Genomic DNA, 20,628 nt, shown 5'->3' with positions numbered 1-20,628 from the left:
CTTTACTGTGAACATTATATTATATATTATATATATCTCTTTACTGTGAACATTATATTATATATAATATATCTCTTTACTGTGAACATTATATTATATATTATATATCTCTTTAGTATAAACATTATAATATATATTATATATCTCTTTACTGTGAACATTATATTATATATTATATATCTCTTTACTGTGAACATTATATTATATATTATATATCTCTTTACTGTGAACATTATATTATATATTATATATCTCTTTACTGTGAACATTATATTATATATTATATATCTCTTTACTGTGAACATTATATTATATATTATATATCTCTTTACTGTGAACATTATATTATATATTATATATCTCTTTAGTATTAACATTATATTATATATTATATATCTCTTTACTGTGAACATTATTATATATATTATATATCTCTTTACTGTGAACATTATAATATATATTATATATCTCTTTAGTGTGAACATTATATTATATATTATATATCTCTTTACTGTGAACATTATATTATATATTATATATCTCTTTACAGTGAACATTATATTATATATTATATATCTTTTTACTGTGAACATTATATTATATATTATATATCTCTTTACAGTGAACATTATATTATATATTATATATCTCTCTAGTATTAACATTATAATATATATTATATATCTCTTTACTGTGAACATTATATTATATATTATATATCTCTTTAGTATTAACATTATCATATATATTATATATCTCTTTACTGTGAACATTATATTATATATTATATATCTCTTTACTGTGAACATTATATTATATATTATATATCTCTTTACTGTGAACATTATATTATATATTATATATCTCTTTAGTATTAACATTATAATATATATTATATATCTCTTTACTGTGAACATTATATTATATATTATATATCTCTTTACTGTGAACATTATATTATATATTATATATCTCTTTACAGTGAACATTATATTATATATTATATATCTCTTTACTGTGAACATTATATTATATATTATATATCTCTTTACTGTGAACATTATATTATATATTATATATCTCTTTAGTATTAACATTATTATATATATTATATATCTCTTTACTGTGAACATTATATTATATATTATATATCTCTTTAGTATTAACATTATTGTATATATTATATATCTCTTTACTGTGAACATTATATTATATATTATATATCTCTTTACTGTGAACATTATATTATATATTATATATCTCTTTGCAGTGAACATTATATTATATATTATATATCTCTTTACTGTGAACATTATATTATATATTATATATCTCTTTACAGTGAACATTATATTATATATTATATATCTCTTTACTGTGAACATTATATTATATATTATATATCTCTTTACTGTGAACATTATATTATATATTATATATCTCTTTACTGTGAACATTATATTATATATTATATATCTCTTTACAGTGAACATTATATTATATATTATATATCTCTTTACTGTGAACATTATATTATATATTATATATCTCTTTACTGTGAACATTATATTATATATTATATATCTCTTTACTGTGAACATTATATTATATATTATATATCTCTTTAGTATTAACATTATTATATATATTATATATCTCTTTACTGTGAACATTATATTATATATTATATATCTCTTTAGTATTAACATTATTATATATATTATATATCTCTTTACTGTGAACATTATATTATATATTATATATCTCTTTACTGTGAACATTATATTATATATTATATATCTCTTTGCAGTGAACATTATATTATATATTATATATCTCTTTACTGTGAACATTATATTATATATTATATATCTCTTTACAGTGAACATTATATTATATATTATATATCTCTTTACTGTGAACATTATATTATATATTATATATCTCTTTACTGTGAACATTATATTATATATTATATATCTCTTTACTGTGAACATTATATTATATATTATATATCTCTTTAGTATTAACATTATTATATATATTATATATCTCTTTACTGTGAACATTATATTATATATTATATATCTCTTTACTGTGAACATTATATTATATATTATATATCTCTTTGCAGTGAACATTATATTATATATTATATATCTCTTTACTGTGAACATTATATTATATATTATATATCTCTTTACTGTGAACATTATATTATATATTATATATCTCTTTACAGTGAACATTATATTATATATTATATATCTCTTTACTGTGAACATTATATTATATATTATATATCTCTTTACTGTGAACATTATATTATATATTATATATCTCCTTACTGTGAACATTATATTATATATTATATATCTCTTTACTGTGAACATTATATTATATATTATATATCTCTTTAGTATTAACATTATATTATATATTATATATCTCTTTACTGTGAACATTATATTATATATTATATATCTCTTTACTGTGAACATTATAATATATATTATATATCTCTTTACAGTGAACATTATATTATATATTATATATCTCTTTACTGTGAACATTATATTATATATTATATATCTCTTTACTGTGAACATTATATTATATATTATATATCTCTTTACAGTGAACATTATATTATATATTATATATCTCTTTACTGTGAACATTATATTATATATTATATATCTCTTTACAGTTAACATTATATTATATATTATATATCTCTTTACTGTGAACATTATATTATATATTATATATCTCTTTACTGTGAACATTATATTATATATTATATATCTCTTTAGTATTAACATTATATTATATATTATATATCTCTTTACTGTGAACATTATATTATATATTATATATCTCTTTAGTATTAACATTATAATATATATTATATATCTCTTTACTGTGAACATTTTATTATATATTATATATCTCTTTACTGTGAACATTATATTATATATTATATATCTCTTTACAGTGAACATTATATTATATATTATATATCTTTTTACTGTGAACATTATATTATATATTATATATCTCTTTACAGTGAACATTATATTATATATTATATATCTCTCTAGTATTAACATTATAATATATATTATATATCTCTTTACTGTGAACATTATATTATATATTATATATCTCCTTACTGTGAACATTATATTATATATTATATATCTCTTTACTGTGAACATTATATTATATATTATATATCTCTTTAGTATTAACATTATATTATATATTATATATCTCTTTACTGTGAACATTATATTATATATTATATATCTCTTTACTGTGAACATTATAATATATATTATATATCTCTTTACAGTGAACATTATATTATATATTATATATCTCTTTACTGTGAACATTATATTATATATTATATATCTCTTTACTGTGAACATTATAATATATATTATATATCTCTTTAGTGTGAACATTATATTATATATTATATATCTCTTTACTGTGAACATTATATTATATATTATATATCTCTTTACAGTGAACATTATATTATATATTATATATCTTTTTACTGTGAACATTATATTATATATTATATATCTCTTTACAGTGAACATTATATTATATATTATATATCTCTCTAGTATTAACATTATAATATATATTATATATCTCTTTACTGTGAACATTATATTATATATTATATATCTCTTTAGTATTAACATTATAATATATATTATATATCTCTTTACTGTGAACATTTTATTATATATTATATATCTCTTTACTGTGAACATTATATTATATATTATATATCTCTTTACTGTGAACATTATATTATATATTATATATCTCTTTAGTATTAACATTATAATATATATTATATATCTCTTTACTGTGAACATTATATTATATATTATATATCTCTTTACTGTGAACATTATATTATATATTATATATCTCTTTACTGTGAACATTATATTATATATTATATATCTCTTTAGTATTAACATTATATTATATATTATATATCTCTTTAGTATTAACATTATAATATATATTAGCAAGATCCGTTAACTGGTGTTGTCCGGTGGAAACATGCCATGCCCCCCCCCCAAATTAAACTACTGTTGTTGTTGGTGGCCAACACCCAACGTCCTAATGTTAAGAACGGTTTTCAGAATAGACACCCCCAAACTTCTTAATGTGAAGAACAGCTTTCGGAATTGACACCCCCAACCTCACCATGGTAAAAACAACTATTTTATGAGTGGGGGCGGTTTTCAAAGTATTTGCCCAAATTTAACCTTGATATTTGTTGTCAGCATACTTACCCGCAAAAAAAAAAAATTGGTGGGTGGCAGTGTCGGACAGAGAGAAGTAGATTTGTTTATCGCGTGGGCATATAAATCTGGCAGCCACTGAAGTACAGAGCATAATGCATATCTTTATATCTAAAAAATGATTTGTCTCCGCCCAAGTTAAAAGAGATTGTCTTATTCAGCATAGTCAAAAACCTTTAAAAGTCGTCATTTTAAAGAAAATTGTGGAGGTGGAGCTAAGGTAGAAATTTACATTAAAAAAAAAACAAAAAAAAACGAAGTTAATGTCTGAGCAGTGATGATAATGAGTCCAGAAAAAAAGAAGTACACAAAAACAAATGCATATCAAATAAGTGTTTGTATAGACAATGTAATTTAGGGTAAATGTCTACTTTAGCAGCATAAATAATTTGATAGACACGAAAATTATAAAAACTTTTTTATTTTTATATAAAACACATTATTAGACCGAAAGCCTGAAAGAAAATCAGAAAAAATTTTTTTCATTTTTATTATTTTTTACTAGACCACCCGTGACCCGTTGGGTCAGTACGTTATATTAGCTATGGAATTCATGTATTAGCGTGACACTTGTGGCATAAAGAAAATAGTTTTTTTTTACATAACAGAAGCATTTCTATGAAAGTATATTAAAATGAAAAAAGAATATAGATAGATTTCTATGAGTCGTTCTGTTTATTATAATTGTTATTTTTTTTTAAATTACAGTTACTGAATTATAAGTGGTTGGTCATACTTATAGGTAAATATGCACTGAACAGGCATCATAATCCTTATTATAGTTAAATTCAAATTTTGTTATATCATCTTTTAAATGAAATTGTTAGTTGAAAGTACAGAATAATAAAAAAAACACTCTCCACATGTTAATAATGGCTTTTTAAATAGAAAATGAAAATAAAATGTAACTTTTTTCATTTAATTTAAGCAAACATTCAGTACCCATTGTGTAAAATATTTAATTTGTATGTTAATAATAAGGTCAATAAAATTAAGACAATTCTTTTCTATTTACATTTTTTGTACAATTAATTTTTTTTAAAGAAAACTTTTGTTATCCTTTTGCTTAATTGAGACTTCTTATCAGGTTCTAACTCTCTTATATCCAGATTAATTATATTAATCAATTTATTTTATTGAATATGTATCGCTGAAAAGCACGGGTGCTTAAGCACTTATTGTACAGAAAATAAATATTGTATTCATATGCTAATAATAAGGTCACTAAAACTAAGACAATACTTTTCTATTTACAACATTTTTTGTACAATTTGAGTGTTTTAAAAAAACTTTTATGTTTTCCTTTCGCTTAACTCTACTGAGTGCAACATATAGTTGACCATGTTGAAAGACAGGTTTGTCTAGATAAACTAAAACTTTATGTAAGGTCTGTCCTTGAGACTTATGAATAGTCATAGCAAATGCTAATTGTATAGGAAACTGGACTCTGGCAAACGGAATATTGTCACCTTCAGATAAGACCATTTTCAATCTTGGAATTAAAACGATTTCTCCTTCAAACTGTGATGCAATAATTTTAGCAACAATCAAATTATTATACAGCTCCTCTATTATTAGTCTTGTACCATTACATAAGCGTGGTGGATCAATATTCCTCATACATATGATTGGAGCTCCTTTCTTGAGTTCAAGTTTATGTGGAGGTAATCCTGATAACTCTATCGAATCAAGAAATTCTGTTGGGTAATGTGTAGCTTCTGTTCCTTCAAGAACAGAATTAAATGACAAATATTCTTTGACTTGTCCAGGAAATTTTTCAATACAATTATGATTTATTGCTCTAACTGTATCATTAAATGGTACTAATATGCAATTTTCCGCAAACATTTCTAGATTGTCAAACGAAGGATAAATGTATTCAATGCATTGGTCAACATTATCTGCACGGATTATCAAATCTTCAGGCAGTTCAATCTCACCATTTTCATTTTTTTCAAGTTTGTCTTCACCAATCTTTATAATAAATTTAGAGTATTCATCATCATCATCTTGAACTCTCATGTTTTGTTTTAAATAAAATTTATTAAATTTACGCCACAAAAACGACTCTTTGATGCAAGCATTGTAAATGTCAGCATCATTTCCTCTTTTTATGACTGGTAGTAGTTGCCTGAAGTCACCACTGCACACCGTCAATATCCCTCCGAATGTTTCATTGTTTCCACATATATCCTTGAGAGTCCTATCGAACGTCTCTAAACTCTCCCTTCTTATCATTGGACATTCGTCCCAAATAATAAGTTTTGCTGCCCTTATCAAGTTGGCTGTTTCTGATTGTTTATCAAAATTACAAACATCATTTTCTCTTACATTGAGAGGAAGCTTGAATCTGGAATGAGCAGTGCGACCACCAGGCATCAATGTTGCAGCAATACCTGATGATGCTACAGCCAGTGCAATTTGTCCTAAGCTCCTTACTTTTGAAAGAAGAAGTTTTATTAAGAAGGTCTTTCCTGTGCCTCCTGGAGCATCGATGAAAATCAATGAAGAAGAGTCTGTGTTTAAGCAACTGCATATAAAGTTGTAGATGATCGATTGTTCGTCATTTAATAAATGTTGATGTGTCTTTACATATGTCATTTGCTCTGCTATATTGTAACTTTGCTCATCCATTATGGCTCTATTTATGTGAATCACATTAGGTAAATTCTGAGGCAAAGGCAATCCAAAATCTTGCAGTGATTTGTCAGCAGCACAAAGTTTATCATTTATGTACCTCAACGTGTTGTTGATGGCATTTTTATTGACCATGTTCTGATTGTTGACTTGGATTTGCATTGCATTGTAGTAATCCATTGCCATGGAGTTGGAAAATCTTTCCCACAACTCAAGAGGATTTGAACATTCTGTGTTTAAAAGTATCACAATGAACAGATCCCTTATCGCTCTTGGCATTCTCGTTTTATCTGCATCCTCCATTGTTTGTATCCAGTGGTTGTCATGAAGCAGTAATCCTCTTTCTTTGCAAGCAGTTTTAAATAATGGACATATATGACCTGCTACAGTTCGCAGAGATTCAAAAGAATTAGGTCCTTTTACATGGTGAAGTAGTAGCCGCAAAAAGTACAATTCACCACTATTTGGTGAGACTGTGTACATACGACCAAGAATATTTGCTTCAAAAACTCCTGGGTGGTCAACTATTCTTCTACCCATTTTTCTTCTTTGCCATTTCTTATTTTGCCACACATAGTATTTTGGGACATCCGAGTAATAGAGTGTTCTGGCAAATTCATCATTCTGGCAAATATTGAAAAACTCTGTTAGAGTTGTGCAAGAAGCATTTCTATTAAGGTCTCTGTTGCTTGTCCTTTGAATATAGATCATATGTTGATCAGGGAGATGTATCTGAAGACGAACAACTGCAGGTTCTCTAACATGAATTGGAAATCCCAGTATCATCGAAACTGCTTCTGATGGTCCAATATATCTTCCTGTCAAGTATTGCTTAATTTCGTCTTTGCTTACACTGAAAACTGCCTGATCGCTTCCCTTTAATGTATATTTAATTACATATTTAATGGATTTTACAGAAGTGCATATTTCTACATTTAAGTGACAATTAAATAACTTCAAGAGAGTCATGTTGTAAGGTACAACCCATTTGGAAGTTATAGGTTCATTTCTACCTTCTTTATAGCCTTGATGACCTCCCATTTCTGGTGACCTTCGCCTATAAATAGGGTAGGAATCATATCCACATCTTGTTTCATCACTATATGGTTTTGGGTACCTCTTTGAACAGCTCCCATTTTTCCAGCACAGAGATGTACTGTTGCAGTTTGGTCCATGTATCATATGCGTCAATACCAATTCATGTTCTTCTGGATGTTCGACTTTATTTGGTATTTCAGCTTGAACAAAATCATCATAATTCTGGGGTCTGGGTTTAGATTCTTCTTCCATCCATAGCAGGCAATGTAGGTGTGGTAAACCTCTTTTCTGGTATTCAACACTTATAACGTAGGCAATACAATTACCCAACAGACCTTGTGTTCCTGTTAAATATTTAATGAAAAGTTTTCTTTTTAAATCAAAAATTCTTGCAATTATGTCTGGTCGATCGTGAGGAAATTGGTTCTCAATGAGATTATCCTTAATCTCAGGCCAATTTGGATTGCATGTCATTGTGATGAAGTAAGTTGCAGTCCCATATTTTCTAACATACATCATAGCATCTTGACATCTTTCCATCATATATCGTGGACCACCAACAAATGTTGATGACAAAATAACTTTTCTGCCTATGTTACTAAGATCATCATTATCATGTAACGCATCGACAAAACCTCTGTATGTTGTAGATCTAAGAGAGGATTGATTCAATCTAATGTAGTTCAAACGATCTACTTCAATTTTTCCTGCCATATCCACAACATACTGCTGAAACAATCTCCCACCTCTTAATATTTGGTTAAATTCATCATCACGGATCATAATGCGGTAGGCATAATAACGCATAGCAGTTAATTTCCGGTTATTTGTCATTGTCATCTCGGGATGCCAGCCATCCTCACCATCAGGGAAAAACAGTACATACTGTAGTGGATCATATGATCGATGATATTCCGATATTGTTTGAAGCTGACCACCTTTTTCTCTCAATATTATGTGGCGTGATGTTGTTTGCTGTTCATTGTTATTTTGAATAATAATTCCTACTTCATTAAAAATCTGATTATTGTATCGCCTTTCATACTCATTAATCGGTTTCCTCGTAGGATCTATAACAATAACTGCATTAGGTATGTTGTATATCATGTCCTTAGTTTGTTGAAATGCAGTCACATAGATATTAGCACGTCTTAGAATATACTCAATATTTTCTATGATATTCCGACGTAACTCAATGTTCGGGTACATATTCATCCGAACATCAATACTATATTCTTTGTCAAGAAAGTATATCTGAATAAACTGAGCTTGATTGTCTGGCTCAGGTAATAATGATCCAATATAGTGATGAATCTGCCCTTGAATAACTATAGATGGATTCCATCCGTGTTGTGGCTTGATTTCTTTGCAACCAAAAGATGTCATTTGAAACAGGCTATTATATTGTCTCAGGTGTCTTCTGAAGTGGCGAGCTTCTTCACCTTGATCAGCATACAAATAATAGAGTTCATGTGGCAACTTGTGCAACTTTGGCAATCTAACCTTGCCATTCATGCAACAAAAATGTGCAGTTTCTCCAACAAAAAGTTTTGCTTTACAATGAGAACATAGCTTATTCAAATTTCCAACATTTCCCTGTAAGTTTGCTCTGCGCTGTAAATTATATTGACTATTTCGCAAAGCAAGTATGTTGTTTATTTCCACAACATTCTCGTCACCTCGGTTTCGTTCATCTCTTATTCTTTGGCTACTCAGTCTCTCTTCTCTTTGTTGTGCTGTCTCGCTAGCTCGTCTTTGCTCAGCTCTAATTCTCTGCCTGTTCAGTCTCTCTTCTCTCCTCTCTGTTGTTTCATTATTTCTTGTCTCTTGTGTTCGCATTCTTTGCATGCTCAGTCGGTATTCTCTTCGCTGCGGCGTTTCTAAATTTCGATATCTATAATCTTTTTCCCTTTGTTTTTTCAAGCGAATTTCTCTTTGTTCACTTGTTTCAGAAGCTTTTTGAAGTTTATACGTTTCTCTAGAACGAATCAGTCGAGTTCGTCTTTGTTGTTCAGTTTCAGTAAGTTGTGGCATGCCAGAGGGACCAGCTTGTTGCTGATCCACATTGGTTTCGTCGTTGATTTTGGGTTTTTTACTTTTTATTTGGTTGTGTGACATATTAGTAAAGTTCTACAAAGAATGTAAAATAATTTGTTACAGCTTTGTGTAACAACTTCTGAAAAATTTAAAATATTAAATGTGTTAAAAAATGGATGTAATATGTGTAAAACATATGATTCAAGTATTTGTTGTTAAAAAACACAACAAAAGGAAACCCTATTTAATGTAATAGAAACGTGTGCATTTAGCAATGCGGCTTTCCGTTTTTGTGTAAAAACTTCTGATGAATTTAAAATATTGGATTTAAAAAATATATTGGATTTAAAAAATGGATTTAATATGTATAAAACATATGATTCAAGTATTTGCTGTTTAAAAACAACAAAGGAAAACACTATTTAATGTAATAGAAATGTGTGCATTTACCGATTCAGCTTTCCGTTTGGAAATGTAAGCAGACGACTTTAAAAAACATGGGAAGAAGAAAAAGAAATATTTTTGTAATAACGCCCTCTAGTAAAAAGGTCTGCATTAGTTAAGGGGGATAACTCTATCCAGTTTTACACCGGTTACCTTTTTCTCTCTCTCACACATACACGTAACTATTTCTCGCGTACGTAACGAAAACAGAGGGAGTAGGAGTGTTGAAATCTGTGAGAGTGAAAGTGAGAGGTGTTTTCTTTGAAACTGCGACAGACTTCACGAAGTTGAATGTTTTTAGCCGTTAAAAAAAAAAAAAAAAACTACGGTTGATTTTATAAAATTATTTATTTATAATGACATGAATTAAAGATTTCTCGCGTACGTAACGAAAACAGAGGGAGTAGGAGTGTTGAAAAAAAACAAAAAACTATTTGATCAAATTAAATGAAATTGTTTGTATTAAAAGCGATATAAAAATTCCGGAATTGGAATAACGGATTGAAGACGTTGCTATTTACGCATGCGCAACCGGATGTTGAAAACCGGAAATCTGATTGCAAACATACAAGACCCATAGACTTTTAGTATTATATAGATTGTTATTAAACTAAATGTACGATATTCGAGGCCGCTATAATGCTTTTAAAATTTGGCCTTTCTAAAGTTTGACAGTTTGGCCCTTTTTATGTTCTTTCATGGAACCATGTTTTAATTAAGAGCGTAAAAAAGGCTAAATTTGGCCTTAAAAAGACCAATCTGTCAAAAAAGGGCAATTTTTAAAAGCAATATGGCGGCCTCGAATGTCGTAAATTTAGTCTGATAAAAAATTATGAAAAAATAATAAAAATGAAATTTTTTCTGTTTTTATTTCAGCCTTTGGGTTTAATAATGCGTTTTATCTAAAAATGGAAATTTTTTATAATTTGTTTGTCTACCACCAACAACAAAAAAATAGTATTGTGTAAGTGTTCAAAGCAGTTAACACGATAAGTCACATGGTTGAAGCCTAGATAAGCATCCACACTAACAGTAAATGTAAAAAAATTATATAAATATATTTAAAAAAGCGCCCCCCAAAAGAAAACGCAAACAAAACAAAAAAATAGCATCGTGTAAAGGATTGAAGAGCCGCTTCCAAATCGAAAAACAAATAGTGGTAAATGCTTTATATTTTTTTCAGGGTTTTATTTTTGTTGGTGGAGGATATTGGTGTATAGGCACTTTGTGTACAGATAAGTATAAGGTCAACTATTTAATTTTCTGTTTATGAGCGGTTAATATGCTTATATTTGGTATTTTTTCAGCATGCCATATTGGGAAATTTCTGGAGTGTTCGTTTATGTACGAAGAAATGGATTCTGGAATAGTAGAATTGGCTGGTGTCAGCCAATTATATGGGGCGGGTTTTGAGAAAGGAGAATTTATTATATTTAATAGTAATGAAAAGATTATGTTATGTGTATGTAATTAATAACCAGTTACAATGGGTGCAATGAAAGTATTGTAGAAAAATGTAGAATAGGTCCCGGTGTCAACTAATAGCAGTGGAAGGACTAAATATTTATAGAGAAAAATAGGGACTCATTCATCTATAGATGTAACGATTGTGATGGTGTTACTCCTTGGATATAGTGTAACATTTTATGATAACAACTTAATATGTCTAAAATTGTGTTCGAAAAGTACATAAGATAGTGGCTAATAACCTCGATGCATTCAATTTGTATGTGGCATCTGTTATTGAAACCCTACGTTGGTCCAGAGGGAAACTTCAGCAGTCATTTTATTATATATTATATATCGTTTTATTATGAACATTTTATTATATATTATATGATATAACCTTTTATTATGGACATTTTATTATATATTATATAATATATAATTTTATTATGAACATTTTATTATATATTATATAATATAACGTTTTATTATGAACATTTTATTATATATTATATAATATAACGTTTTATTATGGACATTTTATTATATATTATGTAATATATCGTTTTATTATGAAAATTCCATCATATGTATTATAATATATCGTTTTACTATGAACATTTTATCATATATTATATGATATATCGTTTTATTATGAACATTTTATCATATATTATATAATATATAATTTTATTATGAACATTTTATTATATATTATATGATATATCGTTTTACTATGAACATTTTATTATATATTATATAATATATCGTTTTATTTTGAACATTTTATCATATATTATATAATATATCGTTTTACTATGAACATTTTATCATATGTTATGTAATATATCGTTTTACTATGAGCATTCTATTATATATTATATAATATATCGTTTTATTATGAACATTTTATCATATATTATATAATATATCGTTTTACTATGAACATTTTATTACATATTATGTAATATATCGTTTTATTATGAACATTTTATTATATATTATATAATATATCGTTTTATTATGAACATTTTATCATATATTATGTAATATATCGTTTTATTTTTAACATTTTATCATATATTATATAATATATCGTTTTATTTTGAACATTTTATTATATATTATGTAATATATCGTTTTACTATGAACATTTTATTATATATTATGTAATATATCGTTTTATTTTGAACATTTTATCATATATTATGTAATATATCGTTTTATTATGAACATTTTATCATATATTATGTAATACATCGGTTTATTATGAACATTTTATTATATATTATGTAATATATCGTTTTATTATGAACATTTTATTATATATTATGTAATATATCGTTTTATTATGAGCATTTTATTATATATTATGTAATACATCGGTTTATTATGAGCATTTTATTATATATTATGTAATATATCGTTTTATTATGAACATTTTATCATATATTATGTAATACATCGGTTTATTATGAGCATTTTATCATATATTATGTAATATATCGTTTTATTATGAACATTTTATTATATATTATGTAATATATCGTTTTATTATGAACATTTTATTATATATTATGTAATATATCGTTTTATTATGAACATTTTATTATATATTATGTAATATATCGTTTTATTATGAGCATTTTATTATATATTATGTAATATATCGTTTTATTTTGAACATTTTATCATATATTATGTAATACATCGTTTTATTATGAACATTTTATTATATATTATATAATATATCGTTTTATTATGAACATTTTATTATATATTATGTAATATATCGTTTTATTATGAACATTTTATTATATATTATGTAATATATCGTTTTATTTTGAACATTTTATCATATATTATGTAATATATCGTTTTATTATGAACATTTTATCAGATATTATGTAATACATCGGTTTATTATGAACATTTTATTATATATTATATAATATATCGTTTTATTATGAACATTTTATTATATATTATGTAATATATCGTTTTATTATGAACATTTTATTATATATTATGTAATATATCGTTTTATTTTTAACATTTCATCATATATTATATAATATATCGTTTTATTATGAACATTTTATCATATATTATATAATATATCGTTTTATTATGAACATTTTATTATATATTATGTAATATATCGTTTTATTATGAACATTTTATCATATATTATATAATATATCGTTTTATTATGAACATTTTATTATATATTATGTAATATATCGTTTTATTATGAACATTTTATCATATATTATATAATATATCATTTTATTATGAACATTTTATCATATATTATATAATATATCGTTTTATTATGAACATTTTATTATATATTATGTAATATATCGTTTTATTATGAACATTTTATTATATATTATGTAATATATCGTTTTATTATGAACATTTTATTATATATTATATAATATATCGTTTTATTATGAACATTTTATTATATATTATGTAATATATCGTTTTACTTTTATACTTTCACTGTACTCGTTTTGGAAAAGTTGAAGGACAGAATTGCAGAATGAAAGTTTTGCCATCCACAAAATAAACATTGCTGTGAGTTCATTTTTAATCCTCAAGCAAATCTAGCTTTTCTCTCTCTGACAAAGAATGAGAAGTTCTTTTTACAAGGAAGTTACCGCTTATCAACGCCCAAAGGCCACTTGAGGATGAGGGTTAATAAGTGCTGTGTGAGTGATGCAATAACACCATGATGATTGGTAGTGGTAGAAATTGGATAGAATTTCATTATTTAAGAGGATGGCTCAACAAGAAATTTGTTTATATTAAACTTGAAAACAACTTTGTTGTAATCAGTTGGAAAGCAGCTCAGTGGTATTGTGTTTCAAAGGCGGACAGTTCTAGGAGATAAACTTTATTTTCATTTAGTTTTAGGTATGTTACGAAACAACTTCATGTGTGCGTATAATGTGCGTATGAAAATGTAGGAATATTTTTCAAAGATTATTAAACTGAAATTAAAATAGAGCGACAGCTTGAGGAGAGAAGGAACGACAACAGTGTATATAACAAAAGATTTTTACTTGAGCAACAAAAGATGAGAGTACGTAGCGAATGGTGGATGGGCTGCAAATGTGTAGATTGTTCTAGTAAGAACTTGCATTTGTCAATTCTAGCTTTTTTTACATTAAACATGGCTTTTGCCTGTGAATTATCTATGACAATCATCACTGCCAATTTGGATGACTTTTAGAAATTAACTTCTAAAGTAACCTATATCTTCCCAGGTCTTTTTTATCCTTCTTTCTTTCAAGGCTATTCTTATCACTTCTTCCCACGTTTCCCCTGTGAACTGAACCTGTCTCCTTAACTGTTCTATATCTACTAACCAAGAATGCTAATTCATTCTTTTAATGTGACCAAACCATGAAGGTCTCCTGTTCTCTTCAATATCCACGTACCATCCACGTCTAATCTTCCTCTGAGGTTATCAGATCTAAGCTTCCCTTAAAGACTCAGATTACTATATATTCATTATATCATTTCTCTCCATGCAACGCATGTTCTCAACCCTCACTGGCCGGGTTTCACATCCTTACATTGCATACACATACCTGATAGACTCTTCCTTTGTTCAACAGTAATAATGATTTGCTGGTTATTAATGCTTTGATGGTTAGTAATGGCAAAAATTCCTTGAATTTACTCCATCCACTCCTAACGCTTGTAATTATACTTGCACCTGCTCCATCCTGTTCTCCACTAGTATCACCAAGGTAACAAAACTTCTTGACAGCATCAATAGCCTCGCCATCAAGTTATACATTCTACATTGTCTTGAACATCTTGTAGACAAACTGGGGATGCTTATCTAGTTTTACCTCAACATCTAAAAATTGCACAGTCTTTATCATGTAAATAAAAATTGAACTTTATTGAATTGATCATGTACATAAAAATTGCACTTTATCATGTACATAAAAATTGCACATTATCATGTACATAAAAATTGAACTTTATCATGTACATAAAAATTGAACTTTATCATGTACATAAAAATTGCACATTATCATGTACATAAAAATTAAACTTTATCATGTACATAAAAATTGCACATTATCATGTACATAAAAATTGAACTTTATTGAATTGATCATGTACATAAAAATTGAACTTTATCATGTACATAAAAATTGAACTTTATTGAATTGATCATGTACATAAAAATTGAACTTTATCATGTACATAAAAATTGCACATTATCATGTACATAAAAATTGAACTTTATCATGTACATAAAAATTGAACTTTATCATGTACATAAAAATTGCACATTATCATGTACATAAAAATTGCACATTATCATGTACATAAAAATTGAACTTTATCATGTACATAAAAATTGAACTTTATCATGTACATAAAAATTGAACTTTAATCATGTAAATAAAAATTGCACATTATCATGTACATAAAAATTGAACTTTATCATGTACATAAAAATTAAACTTTATCATGTACATAAAAAATGAACTTTATCATGTACATAAAAATTGAACTTTATCATGTACATAAAAATTGAACTTTATCATGTACATAAAAATTGAACTTTATCATGTACATAAAAATTGAACTTTATCATGTACATAAAAATTGAACTTTATCATGTACATAAAAATTAAACTTTAATCATGTACATAAAAATTGCACATTATCATGTACATAAAAATTGAACTTTATCATGTACATAAAAATTGAACTTTATCATGTACATAAAAATTGAACTTTATCATGTACATAAAAATTGAACTTTATCATGTACATAAAAATTGAACTTTAATCATGTACATAAAAATTGCACATTATCATGTACATAAAAATTGAACTTTATCATGTACATAAAAATTGAACTTTATCATGTACATAAAAATTGAACTTTATCATGTACATAAAAATTGAACTTTATCATGTACATAAAAATTGAACTTTAATCATGTACATAAAAATTGCACATTATCATGTACATAAAAATTGAACTTTATCATGTACATAAAAATTGAACTTTATCATGTACATAAAAAATGAACTTTATCATGTACATAAAAATTGAACTTTATCATGTACATAAAAATTGAACTTTATCATGTACATAAAAATTGAACTTTATCATGTACATAAAAATTGAACTTTATCATGTACATAAAAATTGAACTTTATCATGTACATAAAAATTGAACTTTATCATGTACATAAAAATTGAACTTTAATCATGTACATAAAAATTGCACATTATCATGTACATAAAAATTGAACTTTATCATGTACATAAAAATTGAACTTTATCATGTACATAAAAATTGAACTTTATCATGTACATAAAAATTGAACTTTATCATGTACATAAAAATTGAACTTTATCATGTACATAAAAATTGAACTTTATCATGTACATAAAAATTGCACTTTATCATGTACATAAAAATTGCACTTTATCATGTACATACTCTGTTAAGTGAAAACAAAAAACGGTACACCAAAATTTATACTAGCTTAACCAGTATTTTTGTTTTTAAAAATAAAATAATACCTCTGCAAATTTTGGGATCTATTCTTAATATGAAGAAGGGAGGTTGTTGACTCTTAACGTTTGATTTATGTCTCTTTGGCATTAATCTTTATAAACGTTTGATTTATGTCCCTTTGTCATTAATCTTAATAAACGTTTGATTTATGTCCCTTTGGCATTAATCTTAATAAAGACAAAAAGTGACCGATGAGAGAATTCGACAAGCAAAGTTGTTTTTTTTTTACAACAAAAATACTGGATGCACTTGTGTAATTTTTGGTGTACTGCACTTTTTAACCTAAAACACAAGTATATAATAAGCTTTCTGTACTATTTTGTTTATTTTCTTTTTACGGGCAGTTTTAAATATTGAGGTAAAATTGGATAAGAGCCAAACTGATTATCATTTTTCAACCAAAGTAGAGAAATAAAAAATAGTAATGGCTATCTTTGACCGACCATCACAAAGTGTTGTCATGGTGAAGCTCATAACTGACTCATGTGAGCTCTAAAAAAGTAGTATCCTGTTGGCCAATCAATGCGACCTTTAAAGGGAGAAGAAATACAGCTACTGACCAATCAATGAGTGTGTTATAAATTTCAATAGCATTAACTCATTGACCCATTGTAAGTTTAAGAGAAATTAAATAAAAATGAAGGGTTTTTTTTTCACTTACCGCACTTTTTGATGTTATACTTGGTCTTTCCATTGCTAACGTTATACAATTTAAAGCAATGAAAAATAAGACGGAATAGTCAAACCAACGTCTTGAAATCATATGATGGCATAATCTTCTTAACCTAAAAGACAAAAGAATTACAACAGAATTATAAAACATAATTTATGTATGCTGTTAAATCATTGCATAATTATATACTAAATATCTTTAAACGATTGTATCATATATAATAAAATAATAATAATAATAATAATAATAATAATAATAATAATAATAATAATAATAATACACTAAATCATTTTGTGTTTCTGTGTACGTCACAACTGTTCACACATTTTAAAACATAGATCGTTCGATCAATAAAAAGAAATTAATTGGTGATTAATCTGATGTTGCTAAAATAAAATATTCTGACTTTGCCGATTTTAAAATGAATTGTTTCAAAATTGAATTCTAAAATCAAATTAAAGTGAATAAAATAATAGAAAATACCTTTAAAAAATGTAATTTCATCCATTCCGAAAAGAATAGAAATGCTATTAATTTTTAAGATAGCCATAAAATTATTTCTTTCAAAATTATTCAATTCATTATCAACAATAGTTCTGACACTTGTCCGAAATCAATATCAACAAAACTAACTTATATCCTTTCATAATACACATATCACATTCCTTTCTTTCCTGGCTGACCATTTTGTACTCATATGTACGTCATCACCTTTCACACACATAAAAAAAAAATGAGATCGCTCAATGAATGTTGATTAATCTGATGTCACTAGGTAAAACAGACTATCATGGATTTTATTCTCAAAATATTTCGGTTGATCTAACTTTCCACTTTTTTCAGAAAGCGTCTACTACCTGCAGGGTATTTCATCAAATACCATTTTTTTGTTGCCCGTCAATTAGGTGTGCTTGTCTCATGCATCTCCTGAAGTCCAACAATATGGATTTAGGCAAGCCTATTCTACTGCAGATACACTGGATAAAGCAGGGGAAGGATAGGGCAGTAGCCCTAGATATATCTAAGGCTTTTGACTGAATATGACACGATGGTCTTCTCAGGAAAATCAAATCGTATGATATTACTAGACGAATACTCAACATAATTAAATCCTTCTTAAATAAGAGAAGAATCCAAGTTGTCCTCGATGGGCGTACATCTTAAACATTATGATATAAATGCAGGTGTTCCTCAGGGGGCGAACCTTGGTCTTTTATTATTCCTGATATTCATAAATGACCCCCCTGTCTCTGAGATGGGGATATTTGCTAATGACACCACGGTCTATAACAGGGGCAAGGGGAAAACGAATGAACACATCTAAGGCAATGGCGGACACCCTAGAAGAAGACCTCTCGTCTGTAGTAGAATGGGAACAAAACTAACATTCAATGCCGCCAAGACTAAGCTTGTTTACTTTAATAATTACAAGAAACCTTTGAAACCACTAATGGCTATGACTAAAGGTACATTAATTGAATGTACTTCTATCAAACTCCTCAGCTTATCATTCATAGGGAACATGAGTTGGAACAGATACATTGCAGGCATTGCCACCACTGCTATGAGGAAGGTGGGATCTCTCTACCGTGCTAGAAAGTTACTTACACCTGAAAGTATCCTGTACCTCTACAAGGCCACCATTCGCCCATGTATGGAGTATTGTTGTCATATTTGGGTTGGTGCATCTGCTAGTAGTCTCTTACTTTTGGACAGGGTTCCAAAGAGAATCGCCAAGTTAATTGGTTCCGAACTGTCAGCTTGGCTTAAGCCACTGTCCCATCGATGAAATGTTGCATTCCTCTGTCTATTTTACAAGTATTTTAATGGTAGATGCTCTGACAAACTACAAGCCATTGACATAAAACCCCCTGACAAACCCGACAAGGGACAAAATCACACCCCTACACAGTAGAGATCTCCAGATGCCAGAAAGCCTTCTACTCTCATAGTTTCTTCCCTACTTCAGAACTACTAGACTTTGGAATTCCCTTCCGGGTTCCTGTTTCCCTGACTATACTGACATGCAGAAGTTCAAGTGTAATGTAAACAGTCATCTTACTGCTAAACTCTCTACATAGTATCCTTGCAATTATGTCCCAGATAGTAGCCCTCCCCCATCAAAGTGGTACCGTGCCTTGTTAAGGTTTAAAATGCAATTAAAAAATATATATTCCAACTTTACCAATTTTAAAAGGAATTGTTACAAAATCGAAATGTACTGTCATCTACTCTTTGCCAGCTAAAATCGTACAATTTAAAATAAATGCATGTCAAAAAGCAACATTCGTTTTTATTGATTTGGAGAATGACAATTATTTTTATGGCAGAAAAAATGCATTGTTTTAATTGTTATCAATTAAAATAAAGAAATAACAGACTTATTCGTTTTATTTATGTAAAAAATATTTAGCTGACAATCTCATTTTTTTTATTG

The 20,628-nt window shown here is 27.0% G+C and overlaps 1 protein-coding gene across 1 annotated transcript in view; it reads right to left on the bottom strand.

The window, feature by feature from the left end:
- Positions 1-20,628, bottom strand: part of LOC145265415 (voltage-dependent T-type calcium channel subunit alpha-1G-like) — a 759,315-nt gene that overhangs the window by 165,082 nt on the left and 573,605 nt on the right. Inside the window, exon 20 of the mRNA XM_080121247.1 lies at positions 18,180-18,303. Coding sequence (XP_079977373.1) covers positions 18,180-18,303 — 124 coding nt within the window. The remainder of the gene's footprint in view (positions 1-18,179; positions 18,304-20,628) is intronic.

Source organism: Euprymna scolopes, chromosome 40, assembly GCF_053919585.1.
Source record: "Euprymna scolopes isolate OS-2025 chromosome 40, ASM5391958v1, whole genome shotgun sequence".
Classification (NCBI taxonomy): Eukaryota; Metazoa; Mollusca; class Cephalopoda; order Sepiida; family Sepiolidae; genus Euprymna; species Euprymna scolopes.
Note: the sequence above shows the minus strand (reverse complement) of the source record. Positions and strands in the feature narration are given on the sequence as shown.